The sequence below is a fragment of the Leptonychotes weddellii genome, chromosome 11 (assembly GCF_054177405.1).
Source record: "Leptonychotes weddellii isolate Sample4059 chromosome 11, ASM5417740v2, whole genome shotgun sequence".
Lineage (NCBI taxonomy): Eukaryota > Metazoa > Chordata > Mammalia > Carnivora > Phocidae > Leptonychotes > Leptonychotes weddellii.
Genome location: NC_138379.1, coordinates 32483336 through 32505617, shown reverse-complemented (window position 1 = coordinate 32505617; position 22282 = coordinate 32483336). Strand labels below are relative to the sequence as shown.

The window sequence follows — 22282 nt, the reverse complement described above, 5'->3', positions numbered from 1 at the left end:
GCTGAGATCGTAGCAACTGAGCAGATTCAGCATTCCTGCACACTGTGGATGGGGGGAGAGATTTTAAAGTTCTTGTCATGAGAGGATATGCCCTTCCAGCTGAGAGTCTGAGCTGGGCAGGGAGATGGACATCACGGAAACTCCTGTATAGCACCCTCAGGAAACAGTGGTGGCAGCTTGCCTAATCCCTGCATGGTCCATATCGTGTGGGCACACCCGACCCATACGCAAGCAAGCTCAGCGTGTTTGGGGGAATGGCACTGAGTGGGATAAGGCTGCTGGTCAAAAGTGGCAAGAGAGCATTCTGCAGAGGGAGGTGATGCACAGGCTCTGTGCCACTTGCCGTCATACTTATCCCATCACCTTAACCCCAACTTGAAGGAGAGGTAGTCCTGTCTTCATCTCGGGTAGGCAAATAGAGGCTCAGGGAAGGTTAGTCACTTGCTGAAGGTCACACAGTTAGTGATTTAATCTAGGTTTCTCTGATTCCAGGGACTGTGCTCTTTTACCTCCGCTGTGCTGCTATAAATTAGAAATACATTTTGAGGGACTTGAGCCTAGATATTTCAGAAATAACATTAGCTCAGGAATGAGGGCCGCTCATGTTGTAGGTGAGATATAGCTAAACATCTAGAAAGACAGATCACCAGGCGGTGGCGAAGACTCGAGGCCCGGCGGGTATGTGCAGCACGAGCCCAGCCATTAATCAGACAAGCTCACTTCAGAGGACCCTGGGTTCTGACTTTGAAGGCAGCCAAAGAAAGGTCAAATAAATGTTTTTGAATCCTCCAGCAAGCAGAGCTCTTTGGAATGCTTTGCATTGTACAACATGATAATTAATAATTCTAATTCTGAATTTCTTGCTTGGGACCTTGAAGCACAGAAGTGAAAAATAGCACCCCTTCCCCAAAATACAAACAACAGCCTCGTAACCCTGTGAGTTAGGGTCTCATTTACCTTTGGTTCCCCATGTCAGTGTCTTTTTCCCTACGTGGGTTTCCTCTCTGTGTATGTAAGTACATAACTAATGATAATAACGTCCTGGCTCTAAGCGCTCAAGCTGCAGTAACCTTTACTCCTCGCAACAACCATATAAAGATGGCGCTGTTTTAATTTCCCATTCTGTCATGAGAAAATGATATTTACAGATGTCTCTCGATAAGCTCTAGGTTACGCAGCTGGAAAAAGACCGGAGATTTGCACCCAGGCAGCCGGTGTCCTGGAGCCGGTCATCTGACAGTCGAGGTGTTTGTGTTGGGTATTTGAAAGGACGGGGAAGGGGAGGGCAGTGTTTGCCACTGTGTTTGATTGCTAAGACATTTCTTCCTCTCTTCTTTTTCTCATCTTTCCCTCCTCCCTTGTTTCTGCCCTCTCTCCTTGGCCCTCCGCTCCCCGCCCCACTCTTAAAAAACCCACACAAGCTTTCTCCCACTGCGGGAAGTTGGCATCACTTCGCAGGTGCCTGAGGCTGTGTCCGAATCGCGGAGCCTGGAATTCTCAGTCTCTGCCTCATAATTAACTTTTTCTTGGGCAAGGTCATCGAACTTCTCTCCTCTCTGTGTCCTCGTTCATTACAGAATGAAGGCACCATTACAAATTGCCTCTTAAGATTCTTGTGGAGCACTCTTTCAACAAAAGCACAAAATGCTTTATGAATCTCTGAGAAATAGCTCCGATTTCAGGCCAGAGGTAGGTAGGAAATGGAAAAGCCCTCTCAGGAACTCTGGTCCACCCAAATGACCCAGCTACTGTCACTGCAGCCTGGATTCATATCTCACTCAAGATTTAACATCTCATTCCATGTGGTTACATAAAATCACAGACTGCTTTTCCTTGGGAGAGCTTGCTGGAATTTATTTCTTAAAAGTCTCCAGACGGTGACCTCCCGGGGTAATCTATGTCTTGGCTCCAATATGGCAGGGCAGCAGGAAACCTTCTGACCCCCTCACCCAGGCTTTCTCCTCAACTGTTTTCCACGGATAGCACTTTCATGCTCCTATTTGTTAGCGCTCCTGTGAATGCCAAACACCAGATTACAAATTGCTTTCAGAGTTTTTGTTGCAAAGATATAATTTGCCCATTGCCTTCGTGTTTACACCGTACAGAGTCCTTAACTAACTTCCCGAATTTTGCTTTTTGAGATTTGAACACCCGTTCTTACTCTGTTCCTCTTCTTAGGTTTTTGTCTTAATCCCTCATTATTTTCCTTGCTGTTGATTCTCATCCTCAACAAACTCTCAAACCCTGGCATTGATTTTTACACCAGTTAGGGAAGACCTAACTATATTCACTATATTATATTAAATAATATATTAAATTAAATTTATTAATAATATAATTAATAAAGTAATAAATTAATAAATTAAATATATTAAATATATTCATTATTCACTATATTAATTAACCTGGAGAGAAAGAGACTGACAGTTTTAAGAGGAATTAACCATTATTGAGCACTTACTGTTTGTGGGCACTGTGACCAGTACAGTACTTCATATGCACCACTTATTTTTTATTTATTTATTTATTTTTAAGATTTTATTTATTTATTTGAGACAGAGAGAATGAGAGACAGAGAGCATGAGAGGGGGGAGGGTCAGAGGGAGAAGCAGACTCCCTGCCGAGCAGGGAGCCCGATGCGGGACTCGATCCCGGGACTCCAGGATCATGACCTGAGCCGAAGGCAGTCGCTTAACCAACTGAGCCACCCAGGCGCCCTGCACCACTTATTTAATGCTGGTAATATCAGTATGCCCTAGGTTCTCCCAGGGCCTTCACTATACAGATAAGGAATTTGATGCTTAATTAAGGAGAGTAAGCAGTTTTCAAAATAAGGTCATGGTGGTAATCCTTTTGTAATATGTAAATGTAATAAAGCAACACATTTTTCACCTTAAAACTTATACAATGTTTTAGGTCAGTTATATCTCACCGAAGTTGAGGGTTGGGAGTCAATCAACTAGTAAGGGCTGGAATCTGGATCTGTTTCCAGAGTCTTAACCACTCACCAGGCTGTAGGCTCTGCAGGAGAATTACCCAGGCACCTGTGTTGTTTGGGTAATGTGTCAATGATTGACCCCTATGTGTGCAAAATCAGGGCCAAATCCTCCTCATTCTCAAGTATTTAGAGATGTCCTGCTGAATTGCTCCTCTTTTTATATCTTTCATCCATTTCTGCATTTCAGGACTTTAACTCATGAAACCTATTCATATTCAACATTTTGACGGTGCCTTCCTTTGGGAAAAGCCACCAGACTTACTCTGAATGAAACTGGAATTGCAGGAAAAGAAGGCAGTATTGGCAGTCCCAAATCTTTCTTCCTAAGAGCGTGGGTACCTGATGAGGAAGGCTGAGTAGGAGAGGCTCTTCAGTGTAATAGCCCAAAGCCTGGGTTAGTCGAATACCAGCTCCCGTCACCACTTCTTCTTCCTCATTGCCTGTCTTCCAGCAAGCCCAGGCCTTCTTTGGTTCCACCAGTGGTGCTCCATGCCTCTGTCTGCCTGTGCTGACTTGACCATCCTTGGTCCCAACCTGCCTGGTTACTCACTGTTTTTCTGATTCAGCTCTGGCATCCGCTGTTGTGTGGACCTCTCTTTGACCTTCTAGGAAAAAGCAATCCTTTCCTTCTCTCTGCCTCCTTTGAGTTTGCGTAGCCAGTATTGCTAGGATCTGTAAAGAACTACATGGTATGTACACTCTACACCTCAGGGCTTTTGCACTTGCTGTAACCTCTGCTTGGAACACTTTTCTCCTTGATGGTTCACTCTTTCTTTCTCCGCTTGGGTCTTTATTCATATATCACCTGCTCAGTGAGGCCTTCCATTATCCCCCTGTTTAATTGCAACCTTCCTCACTGGCACAGCCCCCACTCCCCTGCTCTCTTCTGTTTCTCGCTATATCGCCTTTCATGTAACTTACCGTGTCACTTACACATCTATTTTGTTGTTCTGTATCTTCTCCCACTAGAATATAGACCCATAAGTTGAAGTATTTTATCTATTCTTTGTAATCCCTAGTTCTCGGAATAATCTTTGGCACAGAGGGTGTTCAATAAGTAATTGTTGAATGACTAAATAAAGGATTGTATATTTTTTGTAGCCTTTGGCACTGTTGACATTTTGGGCTGGATAACTCCTTGCTTTGGGGCTGTCCTGTGCACACAGGATGGTTAGCAGCAGCATCTCTGGTCTCTACCCACTAGTATGGCCACCAATGGCACTCCCCCATTTGTGACAACTGAAAAGGTCTCTAGACATTGTTAAGTATCCCCTGGGGAGGGGAGGATTGCCCTTAGGGAGAACCACTGTAATAGACTCACAGGTTCTGGGGAACAGGGATCATATCTTACTAGAGTATCTAGTGTTTTAATACGTAGTAAATGTTTGAGACATTTCTAAAACTGAATTGATCTGACTTGGTCAAATTGTTATCTCAAATTTCATGATACAGTTCATGACACAAAACTGTCTTTTCAAATGTTGTTTTCTCTATATAAGTAATTTACAAAAAAAGAGAGTTTTAGTATCACCAGGGTTCCAGATTATGATATAGAGGAAAGGAGAATTGCAAAAAATTTGACCCTAGTCCTTAGGAATCTCACAGTCCAGTTAGAGAGGCATATAAACAGCACCCCTCTCCCCCAAAATACAAAAGGATGCGCTGTCTCTCCATTCAGCCGTGCCATTCCCATCTAATTTATCCTCTGTAACAGATTTCCTATGAAGACCCATATAGTGAATATTATGACTTTCCAGACCAGAGGGCGTCTGTTGCAACTACATCCACAGAAAATAGCAGCATTATAGACGTTTTCTTATATCAGTGTTTCTAGAGCTAAGACCAAAATCTCAAGACTAATCTAAAAGTGACTGTGCCCCCACACACTGTCATGGAATGCTGTAGACTAGAAGAATACAATAATTACCAAGGACGTGTGAAATAAAGGCACAGTTTAAACCGCAGGCTTAGTTGGCTGGGGAAGCAAGTCATTGGGTCACAGCTGTATTTTATAAATGATAGAGAATAGAGTACAATACAAGGCAATGCAATGGAAGACAATACAATAGAAAATATCAAAATTCATTAAGAATTCAGACTAAGAGTCAATCTTCTATTACTGGTTGTGTATATGTGAAGTCTTCTGATATAAAATTTATGTCTGATATTTAGTGTATTAAAAAAGATTAGCAAGGCATGATCTTAAACCAAATAACTAGAATGATGGACAAAAGAAAAGTCTGTATGCAGATATCCAAGCAGTTCACTACAGTGCCTGAAGGTCACTAACAAACCTGGGAAGTGGATGGGAAATGGGAAGATGGAGAGGACGGGTCCCAGATTGTAAAATGCTCCTGATTGCCTGCATGGCTTACTGCATTCTCTTCTACTGTTCTGTCTCTGACCTTGACGTGAGTTATCAACACTAGCTCATTTCATCTTCTATTCAGGCCTTTCCTCAGGACAAACCTTGACCTGAACTGTCCTTTTTCCTGTGCTTCTCTACTTGGCAAAAATCCCATTCATTCTTCCAGACCCAACTCAAATCCTAGCTCTGTTGAAAAGCTTTGCTCCAAGTCCACCAGGCGCAATTTATCATGTTCTCCTCCATGTTCTCTCAGCGCTTTATTCATATTGCTATAGTAGCAGTTACCATGTTTTATGATGCTTGGTTTTATATGTGCCACCCTCTGTCACTGGGTTGTGAGCTTCCTGGGGATGGGGACCATCTCTCACCTAGTTGTAGACTTCTCAGTATCCAGCATATCATCTGTACATCGTTGGTGGGCAAGTCCCAAGTGGATGGCTTAGAGAGGTGTTTGACGTGGGACTCGAAACCCAGAGTACTACTTTGTAGCATTGTGACCTTCAGCTTCTCTAAGCCCGCTTTCTCATCTGACAGTGAGGATAGCATGACTAACGCACAGTGCTCTTGTTGTTAGCATGAAATAGAATATTGTCTATAAAGTACTTAACAGGTCTTCCAAAAATGGAATTCACCATTACTATTGTTAGTATTATTACTTTTGAAATGGGGAGTGCAAAGTCCTATTGGAATTGTGGATACAGACACAGATGGTTAGTAATAGGGATGAAGGTGATTTGGGGCCAATAATTAAATATTAACTTATGCAATATACTATGTGCTTGAGACCAGAATGATATGAAAATTGAGAGTTGTAGACATCTGGATGTTTGGTTTTATGTATCAGACTAGCCACCTAGATGATTTTACTCTTACCTTTTCTCTTCATTTTAAACTTTTTTGAGGGGAGAAATTGAGAGGGGAGAAATGGGAAAAAAGCGTTAAAATAACAGAATTTTGCTCCTGGAGACACCTAGTAGACTTAAATTGTGTAAAATTGGAACACACTTTCTCAGTCTCAACACTATTGACATTTGGGGCCAAATAATTCTTTGTTATGCAGTGTCAACCTATGCATTACAACATGTTTAGCAACGTCCCTGTCCTCTACCCACCAAACACCATTAGCACACTGACCCCACCTGCCATCTTCTGATGACCAAAAATGTTTGAGGGGGTCTTTGATAGTTACATACCATGTTCTGAAAGAGGTCAGCGATAAACCAAAAAGTAAACATGGAGGTGATATCCCCTTTGTTATTGACAGAAATGAGTTGAAGAACATGAGTTTCAGTCTGTAACAAGCTAGTTTGCTAAGAATGAACACAGAATAAGGCCAACTTACCAACCACATCCCGGGGAGGAAGGTGTCATTCGGGAGGTAAGGAAAATTGATTCCATCTGAAGGCAGCTTACTCCCAAGAGAGATGCCAGGTGGCCATAGAGTTTGCTGAGCATGAATAGGTTTTAAATATTTCCTGCCTTCCCCCTTTTTGGGATTTTAGATGCACATAATCAATTATAATCTTTGATTTATGACATCCTGTAATCATCGGTCCATGGTGGTCAGCTATCATTTATTTAGATACCTTGGTGGTTATTTTTAAAGGATGTAATTCATCTAGTAATGGATTATCCAGAATAAAACTAGAAATGTAACAGATACATACTTCTAAACACGGTGCTCTTCTGCCTGGTCTCCTGTTTATCCCACCTGAGAATCATCATCCTGATACATATTCTTCCTAAATTTACCAATGGAATTTATTCCCTTTACCTCCACAGGGCAGAGTAAGCAGTGCTGGCAAAGAGAGGTCAGAAATGAACTTAAGGAAAGCTTCCTCAAGGAAACCAGGAGGGAAGCCAAAGGGTTTCCTTTTATCAGATGGTGCTGAGACTTGTATGTTTCCTTGTATTTTGTCAGGATACAGGATATCCCTAGAAACTAAATATATGCGTATAGAACTTTAAGAGGATCCTGCAAAGTGTTTAGAACTTGAATGGTTGTTACTTTTTTATTAGTGTAAAACTATTTTTGTCAAATCGAACACATGGTGATGATAACTGGGCATCTACGAACTGACATCCGCAAACCCACATTCTCATTTTATTCCCCTTAATGCCCAAGTTTTGTTTCCCATGCTGAGAATTTTTGAATGTAAAACAAGTAGTCTTTCTGTGGATTAATTCTCCCTCAATTTTGAGTTTTCTGATTTTATTTTCTTGCACAATCAAAGAGTCCTTTCAAAAATAGAATAATACCGTTTCAGAGTTGACCCAGTGCGACATCTCCCCCAGGGTAATACATTAATAACAAATGACACTGTGATGACAGATTCAGGTTTATAATTTCATTGTATATTTGCAATCTATTCAAGCCATGCTTTGGAATTAGGAAAGTGGTTGACAAAAGAACAACATACCCATGATGCCTGAGTTTGTCTGAGTTTGCAGAGGAGCTGTGGCTCCACGTTCCATTGCAAACCACATGATACTACTAAACTCATCAAGTCAAGGAAGGAGTGACAATGAGCCCTCATTAAAGAATAAGCTGCTTGCATAGGGATCTTTTCTAAGTCACTGCCACATCTCCAGAATGTAGCACACAAACTGATACATAATAGTATTGTTATTTGGAAAAACAGAATCCTGGTGATAAATAACAGTCAAATCTAGTTCTTGGGCACATTATACCTGCAGTGCCCTGTGCTGGTGGTTTACGTTGGTAATTGAATTTAACCTGCACAGCATGGGTATTATCGTTATTGCTTTGTTCTTGAGAAACCTGAGGTCCACAGGAGTGAAATAATTTGCTGTAGGTGACACAGCTAATAAAACAGAACAAGGAATTGAGCCATGTAGTTCTACTATCCTATATTTTCATAAACTAGAAAGAAATGTAATGGTGACTTGGCTTATTGTTTCGGTTATGCCATCAATGAAGTAATGCTGCATAAAATTATAGGTCCTCTGATTATCAGAATCATTTTCTTTGAAATGCTAGGTTGATAGTTGATCAAGAAGAACCAGATATAAGTAATCTATTCACATCCTTTAGTCTAGAATACTAGTATATTTTGATATCTTACAAGGAATTCAAAGAAAACTTGCATTGATCTTGATTTCAAGTGGTTTCAGTTTTGGATGGCATGCTCATTCTTTTTTTGCTTTTGTGTTTTGTTTTTTAAATTATTTTTCATCGTCTCTGAGGTTCAAGTAGGTAATGAATTTCTTTTTTATTCCAGATAAATTCTGTTTAAAAAATCCTATGTGCCTGCGGGCTCCCTGCTTAGCGGGGGGTCTGCTTCTCCTTCTGATCCTCTTCCCTCTCGTGCTGTCTCTCATTCTCTCTCTAAAATAAATAAATAAAATCTTAAAAAAAATAAAATAAATAAAAAATCCTATGTGCCTGGATTTGGTCAATTGTAAAATGGCTCAGACAAAAATGGAGATGTGATGAGACATACATGACCTTGAGCAGCTCCCTACATCCCTTCTTTCATGCCACATGTGCAATTTGGACATATTTTTCTTTCAATTTATAGTCCATTTCCTTAGCCCTTATGGAACTATCCAAAAAAAGAATAAAGCTACCCATGTGAATACCAGAATGCAGATCAACCTGCACTATAACATATAAAGAAAAGGCAAGACTTTGTAGCCAAAGAAGTCTTTGCTTGAATCTTGACTCTACTGCTTTGCTACCTGTATGGCCTTAGATGGGGTACTTCATTTTTGAGCCCCAGTTTCACCTTTTTTGTCAAACAGTAACACCTCCCTAATAACACCATGATAAGGGCCATTACTACTATTATTAGAAATTAAAGTATAAATAACAAGGGATGCCTTTCACCCCTCCTTGGTGAGGCTGAATACCTTGTCGGATGGGTTTATATTGTCTGGTATTAGATGATTTATCCTTGGTCCATGTTTCACAGCCATAACATTATTGCTCTCAATCAAATTTATTTAACAAGATACTTACTTAACACTATGTGCCACACACTATTTAAAGGCCCTTACAAATATTAACTCATTTCATCATCATAGCACCATATTTATTATGACATCTACGTTCTTAGACTATCACAAACATCTCATGCTTTCTTCACAAAATCTCTATCATTTCTTCTTAAGAGTTGAGTAAATCAGGAGCACACATGTATTATGAATCTGCCTATCTGTGTGTATGTACATGTGTGTGCACATATGTGCACAAAGCTCTGCATCAAGAGCTGTTTGTTTCACTAAAGAAACCCAAACTGAGCTTCTTGCTTCCAAACCCCTGTCTTCTTTTGGGGCCACTTGAAACTTTATCAGCTTTCCATCTATCATTTTCAGTTTGCAAAACCACTGTATTTTTTTGTTACCAGCATTGATGCAGAGCTATAGGTTAAATACCTTACTTGAATTGGTAGTCATCAGCGCACAAATGTGTGATTTTTTTTGGGAAAAGGGATTTTGTATATATTTGTATGCATATATTTATATACATATTGATTTTTGATGAACATACCAAAACAGATGTTGTGTAAATGTTTTTTGCACAGTCTCAGGATACTAAGATGCTGGAAAATGGGAAATGGTATTTGAATAGCAAGGTATGCACTATCTGTCCTCTGGCGGACACAAAGGAGCTCACAATTACTAGTGGCTAGTAAGGGAAAGTAACCTTGTCTCAGAAGGCTAGTAGGGTAGCACTGAGATGGGTGGGGATCATTTTTTGATGCTTATCAAAAGGCTTATCAAAGTTCACACCCTTTGAAACCACATTTTCACATTGAAGCATTTCCCCTAAAGGAATAATTTGAGGTGTGTTAAGCATTTTCGCTATAGGGACAAGGCATTGTTTTCTTATAGAATTGTTGGAAACATCTTAAATATTCAAAAGTAAGTACTTAAATGTTTATTATCAAAAATGATATCGACTACCTGGGGTGTTTGGGTGGCTCAGTTGGTTAAGCATCCAATTTTTGGTTCTGGCTCAGGTCGTGATCAAGCCCCATGTCCAGCTTGTGCTCAGTGCGAAATCTGTTTGAGATTCTCTCTCGTTCTCTCTCTGCCCCTCCCTGTGCTCACATGTGTGCTCACATGCGTGCTCTCTCTCTCAATAAATAAATAAAACCTTAAGTTATATTGACTACCCAAAATCTTTTAAAATAATGCAAAAATGTTTTTATTATAATAAAAGATGTTTTAGGAGTAGTTACAAAATAGTATTTAAATTGCCTTTGCCTTTACCCCTACCCTATCCTTTCTATTTACTCAATTTATCCTATTTGATTTCAAATATATCAATAATCAGAATAGCAGCAACAGTAATACCTGCTCATACTAACTACCACTTAGCACATGCCAGCCCTGTGCGAAATACCTTATTATTTCAAATGATCTCATGTAAACCAGTGAAATAGGTATTATGACATTTATTTCTTTTTGTATACCGAAACTTTTAAATATGTCACCACAGGTATGTATGCTCTATGCACCAAGGAAAGAATTGTTTCAGTGTTCACACTATTCACCATGAGTTTCCTTATTGCCATTTTATCTAAGAGAAATCCCTTACTTTTTGGTGACAGCATTCTGCCAAGAGGGCTGCAGATACGGTGGAACGTGCGTGTCTCCTAACAAATGCGTCTGTCCTTCTGGATTCACAGGAAGCCACTGTGAGAAAGGTAACCTTGCCTCTTTTGTTATTTTGGGGGGTTATCACTGTGGGTTGACTTGATATGTCCTGTTTTGATGGTGGATGTACCTCTCCCAAAGTGGGTACCTTTTTGTTACTACATAACAGGCATCTTCCCTTTGAAAATAGGGCTTCATTTGCTCTCCCTCCAGTGTGTCTAATTTAGCAAGGTCCAGTCTTTTCTCTGCTATAGTTTGCAGTGTGCATTTTTAGGACTAATCAGAGATAAAGCCTCACGAACTAACCCGCCCCACTTATCATCTATTGGGTAGCATCACAGGCAACTATAGGAGTTTTAACAATCTGCTGCATCAACGGAATCTAAATTAGAACCACATGCTCCTTGCCCAAAAGCACGTTAAATAACTCCAGCAGCAGGTTTATTGGTGTGCTTGGAATTTTATTCTAATATTGGCTTATTATGAACATTATCCTTCATGGACCTGATAATGTAAGCCAATTAGTATTGGTAAGATTCTATTACGTGCCCCTTTCTATTTGCAGTAAATGTAGTGTTTATACTTGGTGCTATTTGGTGAAATCCAGCTTGGTCATTAATTACCAGAAGTCCTCTTACCTTTGTGTAAGTGAAATTTGACAATCAATGTTAGTGTGCCAGTAATCCTTGCAAGCAACAGGTCAATGCCATATAAAACTAAATATTTCAGTGTATTTGTCCATGAGTTTTATTAGGGTAAAACCACTGTATCATTTTTCTAAGACGGGAATAAACTTGACACCATAGAATTGCAGAGAAAAGTGGAAATACAATGTTGTCATCATCATTCCTATTATTTGATGAGGGGGAGGATGTCTTCATCTAATGCCAAAGATCTAAGCAAAGCTCTTTTTTCCTTTGGGTTTAAGGGTTTCATTTTTTTAAATGAGCCTATTTATTATACCCCAGATTGTCCAACATATTACATTGTGCTGCCTGTATATTTATAAGGCAGCCTGATCCTTTAAAAAATATGTCAAAATTTACATAAATTATTCAACAAGGAAATCAACAATGTGTGTGCCATTGTTTCCATATTTTGTGATATTACCAACAAATCAGGTCACATTTATTAAATAATATTAATTGGCGTATCCTTAAAAAGAGACCCGTAAAGGAGCCAAGGTCTGCTCCTGAGCAGCATGAGAGCATTACCACATGGAGCTGAAATATTCTTGCCAAAAGCAAGGAAACTTAATGGTAACTTAACACACATGCCTTTATTGCAGTACATTGGATTTTGATTAGGTTTTCTAGAATGAAAAAAAATCTAAAGGTTTCGCCTTATTTCCTCTAGAACTGCTGTGTTTCCCTAAAATGAGTATACAGGGGTTCATGGGGACAGAATGGTGATGGTGATGATGTTGATAATGACGGATACTACTACTACTGATACACGATTTCTCATGTACTAGTTATGTCTGAGGCCTTGTAAATGAATGCTTTAATATTAACAGCAAACCAGAGATTGCTATCATTACTCCCATTTTATAGATGGCAAACTGAAGCTTTAGCCAGGTGAAGCAATCTCTACAATGCTATCAGCCAGTATTAGAACTGAGAATAAAAACATCAGTTGCATTGCACAAAGCCTGCGTTATAAACCCTTGCATGTATTTCTCAAGGATAATACGTGGACTTCCTGTTAAAATCCAGATTTCTGCTCTTTACTTTCACCAAGCACCTCAGGTTACCTGTTATAAACCAGTTGTTATATTGTTATTGAGATACTTAACCAGAACATCCGTAAAGTTCTTACTCTTTTTACCTTTTAAAGAATTAGGGGAGAGCATTGATCTTAGACCAGGGTCCGAGTCAGTGGCAGCTCAGGAGAATTTAATTGTGGTTTCTGATGGCTTGTTCGTTTGACCTCTGGCCTTTTCTCTGCTCAATAAGTGGTTGGTTGAATCAGTGCTTACATTCTGGTCCATAATGTGGAACAGGAAAAATAGAGATAAAGGAGAAAATCAAGATCAGAGGGAAAAATAAAACAAGGATTGATAGGACATGGGTTCCTACGTAAATGTTACAAATGTTGAATTTGAGATTGAGAATTGTATTTTCTTGGATATGTGCACAGTTATTGTAAGGTTAAAAAAAAAAACAAAAAACAAGGCTTCTCCACATGTGATGTTCTCTCCCATCAGTAGCAAAGCCATTCCATTTAATACTGGCCAGTATTCTAATTCTGTAAGATTTTTTGGCAGTAGAATAAAGTACACATTTTCCCGTCAATTGTGTGCAAGGGATGTAGATGAATTGTAGGCAAATACTGAAATGTATGCCATATCTTATCTGAATTATTTTGTCATATTGATCATTAATAATAAACATTAAATAATTCTGTTTTCCACTGAATAGTGATATGGATACCTTGAGTCTCAGGGTGCAAGGGAAAAATGCAAATGCATTATGAATGTCTCATAGCATGATTAGACTAAATCTTTTATTTGGTTTCTTTCAAGTTAAGGGCTAATTAAATGGTCTCTTTTGAGATATATAGAGTTCACTTATGTTTAGTCTTAAAATGTTTCCCATGGCCCCCCTGGTTATTGGTTTGATCCATTGTGATATTCAGCCTTTCAGAATACAAGCACATTTAGCTAAATCATTGAAATCATTTGTTAAAGAAAATACCTATCTAGAATTTAATGAAGTTAAAACACCCACCTGTGTTTGGTATGTAACACAAAGATGAACAACTCAAATGTGAAATCAAAGAACCACACTAAATCCAAAAATGGGTTACCTACCATAAAACAGAACACCATCTTCTGAGAACTGAATGAGATTAAGTTTTCTACTTGGCATTAAGCATATTTGCAAGCAAGACCAAGTAGAGATACATACAAGGTATCAAACTATGTCTAATTAAAGATTTCTTAAGCTTGACAATATTGACCTTGTGGACCAGATATTTCTTTGTTGTAGAGGGCTGTCCTGTGCATTGTAGGATGTTTAGCAGCATCACTGGACTCTATACCCACTAAATACCATTAGCTGTGTCACCCCCAGTCATGACAAGCAGAAATGTCTCTTGACATTGCCAAATATTCCCAGGGAGGCAGAATTAATTCCCATAGTCAACACTGGGTTTAAATGTAGCATTTAAAAAATCTTTTACAAAAATGGTATGTGTGTATATAGGTGTGTGTGTATTTGTATATATATATGTGTGTGTGTGTGTATACACATATATACACACATATATTTTAGGTAAATGTATCAGTGTTAGTTGTTAATATAGAAATTATAAACATTTTTTTGCTAGAGAAAATATTTTAAAGCCATCTGTTGAGCATTTTTAGAAGTGCTTAGAGTTGCTGTAATTTAGAACATTCTTGACCAAGAACCAGAGACTGGCTGATATCCATGATGTGGTATGTGAGGCACACCTTCTTATGGTCCTAGGAACCAGGTTGGTATGGAAGCTGTGCCAGTTCTCTGTCCACTTTCTCCCAGTGACAGTGTAAACATGTGAATGCTTCAACCCTACCCAGGAAGCATGTGACCCTAACCCTTGTGTTCTCCTGAAGGAAGAGAAAATCCTTTATTCATCCATCTATTCTTCCTTCCATCCTTCCTCCCTCCCTCCCTCCCTCCTTCTTTCCTTCCTTCCTCCCTCCGTCCCTCCCTCCCTCCTCCTTCCTTCCTCCTTACCTCCCTCTTTCCTTCCTGACTGCCTGCCTGCCTGCCTGCCTGCCTTTTGTACTTAGAGAATGTGTTCGTGCGCAAGCTGGGGAAGGAGCAGAGGGAGTGGGAGAGAGAGAATCTTAAGCAGGCTCCATGCCCAGTATGGAGCCTGATGTGGGGCTCAATCTCACGACCCTGAGATCATGACCTGCGCTGAAATCAAGAGTCAGACACTTAACCAATTGAGCCACCCAGGCACCCCTATTCTTTCTTTTTTTTAGAAGGAAGTTTTCAATATATGTAATAAGATAATGTCTCATAAAACTTAGATACACACACTTTAAATGGAGTTTTCTCTATAATGATTTCTCTCTGACAATACCAGGCAGTCACTTTTAGTAGGAGTTTTGACTGGGATATAAATGCAGATGTTCTTTCTGGTGGTACATACAAGACAGCTAATTTTACTGCATTTCCCTATTTGTATATTCCATGAATTCTAAATTGTATAAATTCAGACACTCATAACCAACATCTTGTGAATCAGACAGTGAGAATTGGGCAGTACTCATCAAACTATAGGCTAGACAATAGTATAATGTAAAAAACTGGGAAAAAATATGCTGATATTATAAAAATAGCAGAGCTTGACTTTTTCCCACATAACTTCAGAAATGGGTTCCTTTATTGTAAATATTATTCTCTTACCTCAAGCACTGAGCTCTCACAATCTGCAAGCCTTTCCAAAGCATACGAAGAACCTGATCAGGAATATTCATGGAAATCAATAAATAGCCAAAAAAAAAATAATTTGACACTGTTATCCATTGACAATATCATTTCCAGGAGTTATTGCTTTCTTATTTTGGTTATCTGGATTTTCTAATACAGTAAATATTATTTGTGTTTATTTTAAACTTGTAAAAATCATTACTACAAAGAACATAAAAACTCACAAAAGGGACTTCATTTTTCTCAGTTCCTGGGGGTCTTTTAACTTTTCCTTAAGAGGAAATGACTTTTTGCCAGCTAATTTATTCTGTTCTTTTCCCTGAGCCTCAGGGCCTTGCGGATATATAGACAGAGGGTAGCAGTTTGCCCTGAGTATGTTATCCATCCACCAGAATGGTCAGAAATAAAGACTTCTGTATTCGTCCAAATTTTAAATGCTGCTCTGGTTTTGAGAGCGCTGGGCTGGCATTCATCTATATGCATTTTCTCTGCCTTTCCTTGTTTCAGGGAAGCATTTTAAGAGCTTTTAAGAAGGTGGATAGTGGTTCCATTCTGTAAATGGAGAAGAGAATACTTCTTTTTCCTCTTCAGGTATCACAGGAAGGCATGTGGGAAAAGGAGGAGTGCAAATGCGCCTGTTCAAAATCCTAGCAGTTAGGACCTTTATTTACCTTTTCTCAGCAGGCGCTTTCTCTGGTGGTCTGGCACCCGGGACGGGCTCAGTAATGGCGGCTTCCGTTACTAAAGTTGTCGCTGTCGTGCAGCCAGTAGGTGCTGGAGTAAGCAGTGCCTTTGTGGCATCATTTAAAAGGGAAATACGGGGATTTGAGGTTTCTCTGAGTTCACCCCACCAAAGAAGAATGCACACAGATGCTCTACTAAAATTTCATTGAAGTCATCTGAGTGTGAATTTGCTTGAGGAGCTATTCCCTGCTCTGGATATTTCCAGAAATAGAGACTAGCAGAGGAGAGGCATTGCAGTGGAAGAAGAGACGAGCCCAAACCCACCAACAGAGATTATTCACCTCAAGGACCTTGTGTGGTGACTTCTTCTTGTCTTCAACTCCACCCACTCGACTTTTCCTCTTCTTTTCAGCTACAATGGAGAAATTGGGCCAGAGGGCCAACACACTTCCCCATGGCTCCAAAATGGGATTGCCACTTAACCCTCAGAGCTGCTTGGAGCTACTTCAAAACCCTGTCCTTGACCTGCCAAGATCATCATTTTGCCTGATTTCAGGCATCTCCTTGAGACAACACGTTTTCAACTCATTTCAGTACGACTGTAGGGAGTGATACCTTTTGTTCACAAACAGGGGCTTGGACTATACCTTAGGGATGCAGCCGGGGGTGGGGAAGAGGACTAGACTAAGGGACAGAGGTCTGAGTTCTGATACTAGATGTGCCTTATGAATTATTTAGCTTCTGTGAAATGAAATTTCCATTAGCCTACCACCCGTCTCTTATAAGTCCCCAAATTTTGCATTTGTTACTTCTTGGAGGCAGCTAGTTTCACCGTTTTGAACACAGATGAGGACATGTAAGCATGTTATTCAGCCAGTCGGTAGGGGAGTTGAGGTTCTAAACCCATGTATGGATGAATCCAAAGTTCATACACCTTCCAGGCATCTGTTGCTTCTTGATTGCTTTACCTGTGTCCAAGGGCACTTAAACCAAACAGATTCTATAGAAGACCAAATAAATTTTGTTCTCCTATGATGAATGAGCCATAATTTGCTACTTCATTATGTGCATTGTTTTTACATATTCCTTTCAACATCTTCGTTGTGCCTAAGGCAGAAAGAGAGTAAACAAAATAGGGGTTAAGAGCACAATCTCTGAAGCCACATTAGCTCATTTTAAGGTGGTGGTTCAGAACCTGTGCTATGGGATCAGATATATGTATTGTTTCTGAGCTTGATAGGCACTACAAAAAGGGCTTTTAATATTATTTATTTCATAATATTATGGTGAGATTAAATGAAATCATCTATTTAAATCACTTGGTAGAGTGCCTGGCATATGGGAGGTGTCTGGAAATGATTTCTATCGTTAATTGTGTTCTCGATTTACCAGGTGATAAAACTGAGACTCAGAAATCATAGGCTACTTCCCCAAGGACATTCAGCAGGTAAATGGTGGAGCCATGCCTTATGTTCATCTGCTACTACCAAGGTCTCTCGTCTTTCTGTCCCTCTTACGGTCTTGCACTGTTCCATTCAAATGCAAAGTGTTTTTATTCATGTCATCTTTGCCAATTCATATTCTCTCTGGTCCCATAAACATTTTATATAATTTTTTATCAAGCGAACACATACTAATTTATGCACCAGAGTTTTGCTCTGGGGAAAGAGTGAGTTAATTCACCTGAAATAATGGCATGTATAACCTAGAGAGGGTTCTCGGGAATGGTGTTTTCTTGCTGTTGTTTGTTTCCTGTTTGTTGGAGTTGAGATTGAAGACTTAACACCAAGTTCTCTCTGTATTATTGATAACATAGGTGGCTTTGTAACTAGGCAGACATGAGACCTCAGCGAAAAGGCTACCCCCTGTTCCTTCTACAAATATTTCCTTACCCTCTTCTTGATTCCCCAAATTCACGTAGAAAAACAACATTCTGATTCTGTTTGGCACCAGGAAACCTGGATGCCCTTTCCAAATTCCACTCTTGACTGGCTATGTGATGGGGCAGCATCTGCTTTTCCTGTATAACATGGGAGTAATCATCTTAGAAAAACCTTAACGTGGTCCAAACTCATTCCTCAAACTTCCCTAGGAATTTCCACTGAGAGAATAATCCGAGATAGATACGATACATGAATGGGGTTTGAGGATATGCTTAAAACCTTGAAAGGATGGCATTTTAAATAATAATACATTGAAAGCAACCGAGATTTATAACAATAGAGAATTAGTGAAATTACAGGTAATGATTGGAACCTTTAAAACCTATGGTGGAAGACTATTTCATGAGATGGGACATATAGTGTACAGTTAAGAATATAAACTCTGGAAGCACACTGTCCAATTTTACAGCCTTGCTCTATTGGGAAGTTACTTCAATCTTTTGTGCCTCAGTTTCTTGATTTAAAAAATGAGAGTAAGAAGAGTACTGCCCCAGTGGAGGGTATTTTTAAAATTTCCTGGATCTAGGGAGCACTCTTTATGCACTAGATATTATGAAGTAAAAATGGCATGTTCAGTATGAGTCCAATTTTTATGCACAGACACACATGTACTATATACAGGGAAAAAAATGCCGGGAAGATGTTGATCTCACTACGACTTATCGGGTCCTTGTGTTATTTGGGAGCTTTCAGGACCAAAAAAGGTCTCAGTTAAGCAACTAAGTCAATACTGTATTAACGCTAAGTAAAAGCTTTTTACTGTCCCCACTCATCAGCCTGCGTCAATCTGAGAAGTCTGCAGTGAGAAGCAGGTGTGGACAGTTCCCCTTTTTTTTCCTTCAGTACCCGATTTTAAAATTCATAGGTGTCCTGAATCTTACCCAGGGTGAGAGTTTTATGGGAACGAGGATAAGGCCTCATAGAATCAGTATGGTGGTCTTCTAGCTTTGAGGTCTTCTGGATGGGAGATGTGCAGTTGCTGGTTCTTGCTTCATGAGGGCTTTGGTGAGGGTCTTCAGTCATTAGGGACTTCCAAATGAAGTTCCATTGACATGGACAATCCTTTCATCCTTCTGTAGCTCTAAGCTTGTGAAGGTCCCCTCCTCTGTTGTGGCTCCTTGGCCCTGTAAGTTTCACAAATGATTAGGTGGAAGCTCTGACGCTCTTCTGTAGGATTCTTACAAAGCAGATTCTTTTCCCCTCCGTCAGCCCAACTGCAGCCTTCACTTAATGTGGGTTTTTTGTTTGTTTGGTTTTGCTCTGCCATGTGGCTGAGGCAGCCACAGATCTAGGCATTAACCTTTAGATTTCTGAGATATGAATCAAATACCAGTTGCTATGTCCTTCACTATCCGGAGGACATTTCTAGGTGTGCTTGAAGTCTGTCACCCTTAAACAAGTTTTCAGAGGAATGTCTTCCCTCTCTCCCATTCCCACCCCTCACCCCCAAGTCACCTAAAACAGTCAGCATGCCAAACAACTTTCTTTAACAAAATCCTTACTTTGGGCCTTTTCAACATGCCTTGCTGAATTTCTAGACCTTTGTTTACAAAGCTGGAAGGTGGTTAATGGTTAATGTAAGCACATTTTTGAAAGTGTTGTAAAATAATCTAGCACTCAGCTTTGGAAGGCAGGAATCCTTAATACATTATCATCTGCCACATCTCTGACATGAGAGAAGTCCAGTTTACCCTATTACATTTGAGTTCAGTAAATACTTGATAAATGAATAAATGAATGAGTACAGAGCAGAACCTTAAATTTCACACGGTCCAGTCTTTTCATTTTGTAAATCACAAGTTGTAATGACTCCAATTGAAATCTCATTTAAAAGACACCTAAGTCAAAGCATATCATATTGGGGGTGGAGGACAGAAATGCCATTAGTATAAAAATTTGGTGTATTTTCAGTAGCTCTGTCAGCATGCCTTTCCAGAAAGCAAAATGAAAGGAGCCAATCTTTTTAATAGATTGGTCTTCCCCATCAAGTAAATGAAAGCTATTAGGTATTACCTTGTCTAGTTAGTAAAGCAGAAAATAATTCCTGACTATATGACAAGCAGTTCTTGCTCCCCACCAGGAAAGCTCACACTATTGAACTGTGAAAGTCAGGAGTTTGGTTCATATATTCATTTTTAATCCTATACCCTGGGGAATACAAACACCACGGGTAACTTGAAGCACACTGGCTAACCAGAAAGAAAGTCCACTGTCTGTGGAAATATGACCAACTGGAACCCAGGAATTACAAAACTTGCCCAGTGACTAGTATCTAAGAATTCTTTGTATCCCAGAATACATACTGCGCTATAGATCCTGTGGAAAAAGACTAATTGAAGCCAATAGACTGACTGAGAGGGAATATAACTCTTGCGATTTGCATCACTCTCTCCTAATAGAATCCACTGATTAGAAAAGGTAGTTGCCTGAAAATGTTCACTCAGGTCCAAAATATGATAAATCAAACATCAAAATGTATGCATTCATTCTGGTAATGGTTGACGAGATAAGCAGTTTCTGGCTTGGTGGGCTAATGTGATTTTAAAGCATTCGCCAGTTTAACAGAGACCTTAAAGTTATCTGTGGGTGGCCACAATTTGAGCTAAAGTAGATTGAGTCCATGAGGGGATGCTTTATCTTATAAGCACTGAGGAGGGACTGAAAGGTTTTCTTATCATGGTTTTATTTTGTTAAGGAATACCTTGCTAAGAAAACTTTTCAGTACTTTCTCACTGTTTATGAGATAAAGGCAAATTCCGTGGCCACGATATATAAAGACTTCCGTGACTGGTCTCTGCCCACTTCTCTAGCGTTATCTCCTCCTTCTCTTTCACATAATCTACATTCCTGCCTGTTCCAAACTACTTCTGGCCATGGAAATACACTTTTATTTAGTTAGTTTTACTGATCCCTGAGCTTTTGTTTGTAACATTCTCTCTGCTGGCAACAGACTTAGATGTTGATCACAAATATATTAATTTAAAACAATGGAAAAGAGTGGTTATTGAGGGTCTCCAGTAAAGCCAGAATACCTCTGATCCTTCTCCCTCTCACCTTGCTCCTCCTGTGGTCTTCCTCATGAGTCTTCCAGTTGATGGCAGGATCTATCCTTTCACATTCCCTGGATCAAGATCTTGAAGTCGTCCTTTACTTTTTTCACTACATATCTAAATCTTTGCTTGGCCTCCAACATATGTCTAGAATCCAAACCACACATCTCAACCACTATCACTCTTGGACATGACATCATCATCTCTAATTCAGATGCATGTAAAAACCTGACTTCCTTCCTTCCACCGTGGTATATTTATAGTCTCCTTTCAACAAAGTAATCAAGGGGACATTATTAAATAATTTAGATCTAGTCACTCTTCTGTCCCAAATGCTCCATGACTCCCTATTTTCACACAGTTATTACAATGATCTGTGAGACTACATGCTCTGGGGCACCCTCCCCGCCCCGTTACCTATCTGCCCCCTTCGATTCAGTGTGCTCCCCTCACTTGTATGCCATCCGTTGCAGTCATAATGGTCTCCTTGATTTTCTGAGACCACGGTAGTCCTGTTTCCTTTACTCTTTGGTTTGCTGAGAATTTTCCACTCCCTCATGTTATGTATTTGTTCAAGAGTTATCTCTTCAGAGAGACCCTCATCCCTAACTAAAATAATACATGTCCTAGGGCGCCTGGGTGGCTCAGTTGGTTAAGTGTCTGACTTCGACTCAGGTCATGATCTCAGAGTCCTGGGATTGAGCCCCACGTCAGGCTCTGCGCTCAGTGGCGAGTCTGCTTGTCCCTCTGGCCCTCCCCCTGCTCACCCTTTCTCCCTCAAATAAATAAAATCTTTAAAGAAAATAAAATAATATGTGTCCTCCTCCAGGTTACTGTTTTATTGTCTTCACAGCCTTTACCACTCCCTGGCATGATCATGCCTTTTTTGGTATGGTTGGACAGCCTACCCAGGATTTAAGCTCCATGAGGGAAGGGCTTTTGGTCTTACTGCCACTGTGCCTTTAGTACCCAGGACAGTGCCTGGCACACAGCAGTTGGCCAAAACGTTTTTTGAATCAAGAGATAATAAGGATCTCTTAGTTTTTGTGGTAGTCTCCAAAGACACAACACTGTCATCATCATGGTATGTCTTGGGAAGAATAAGAAAATTATTGTTGTCAATCACACACCTTCATCCCTGATATTTTTAGGTCATATGTAGTCAGAGTTTTCCTTGATTTCTCCTTTAC

At 39.8% G+C, this 22282-nt stretch overlaps 1 protein-coding gene across 2 annotated transcripts in view; it reads left to right on the top strand.

Annotated features, from left to right (window-relative positions):
* Nucleotides 1-22282, top strand: part of NELL1 (neural EGFL like 1) — a 794543-nt gene that overhangs the window by 580384 nt on the left and 191877 nt on the right. For both annotated transcript variants that reach the window (XM_081798460.1, XM_081798459.1), the window contains exon 15: nucleotides 10946-11041. In XM_081798460.1, coding sequence (XP_081654586.1) covers nucleotides 10946-11041 — 96 coding nt within the window. The remainder of the gene's footprint in view (nucleotides 1-10945; nucleotides 11042-22282) is intronic.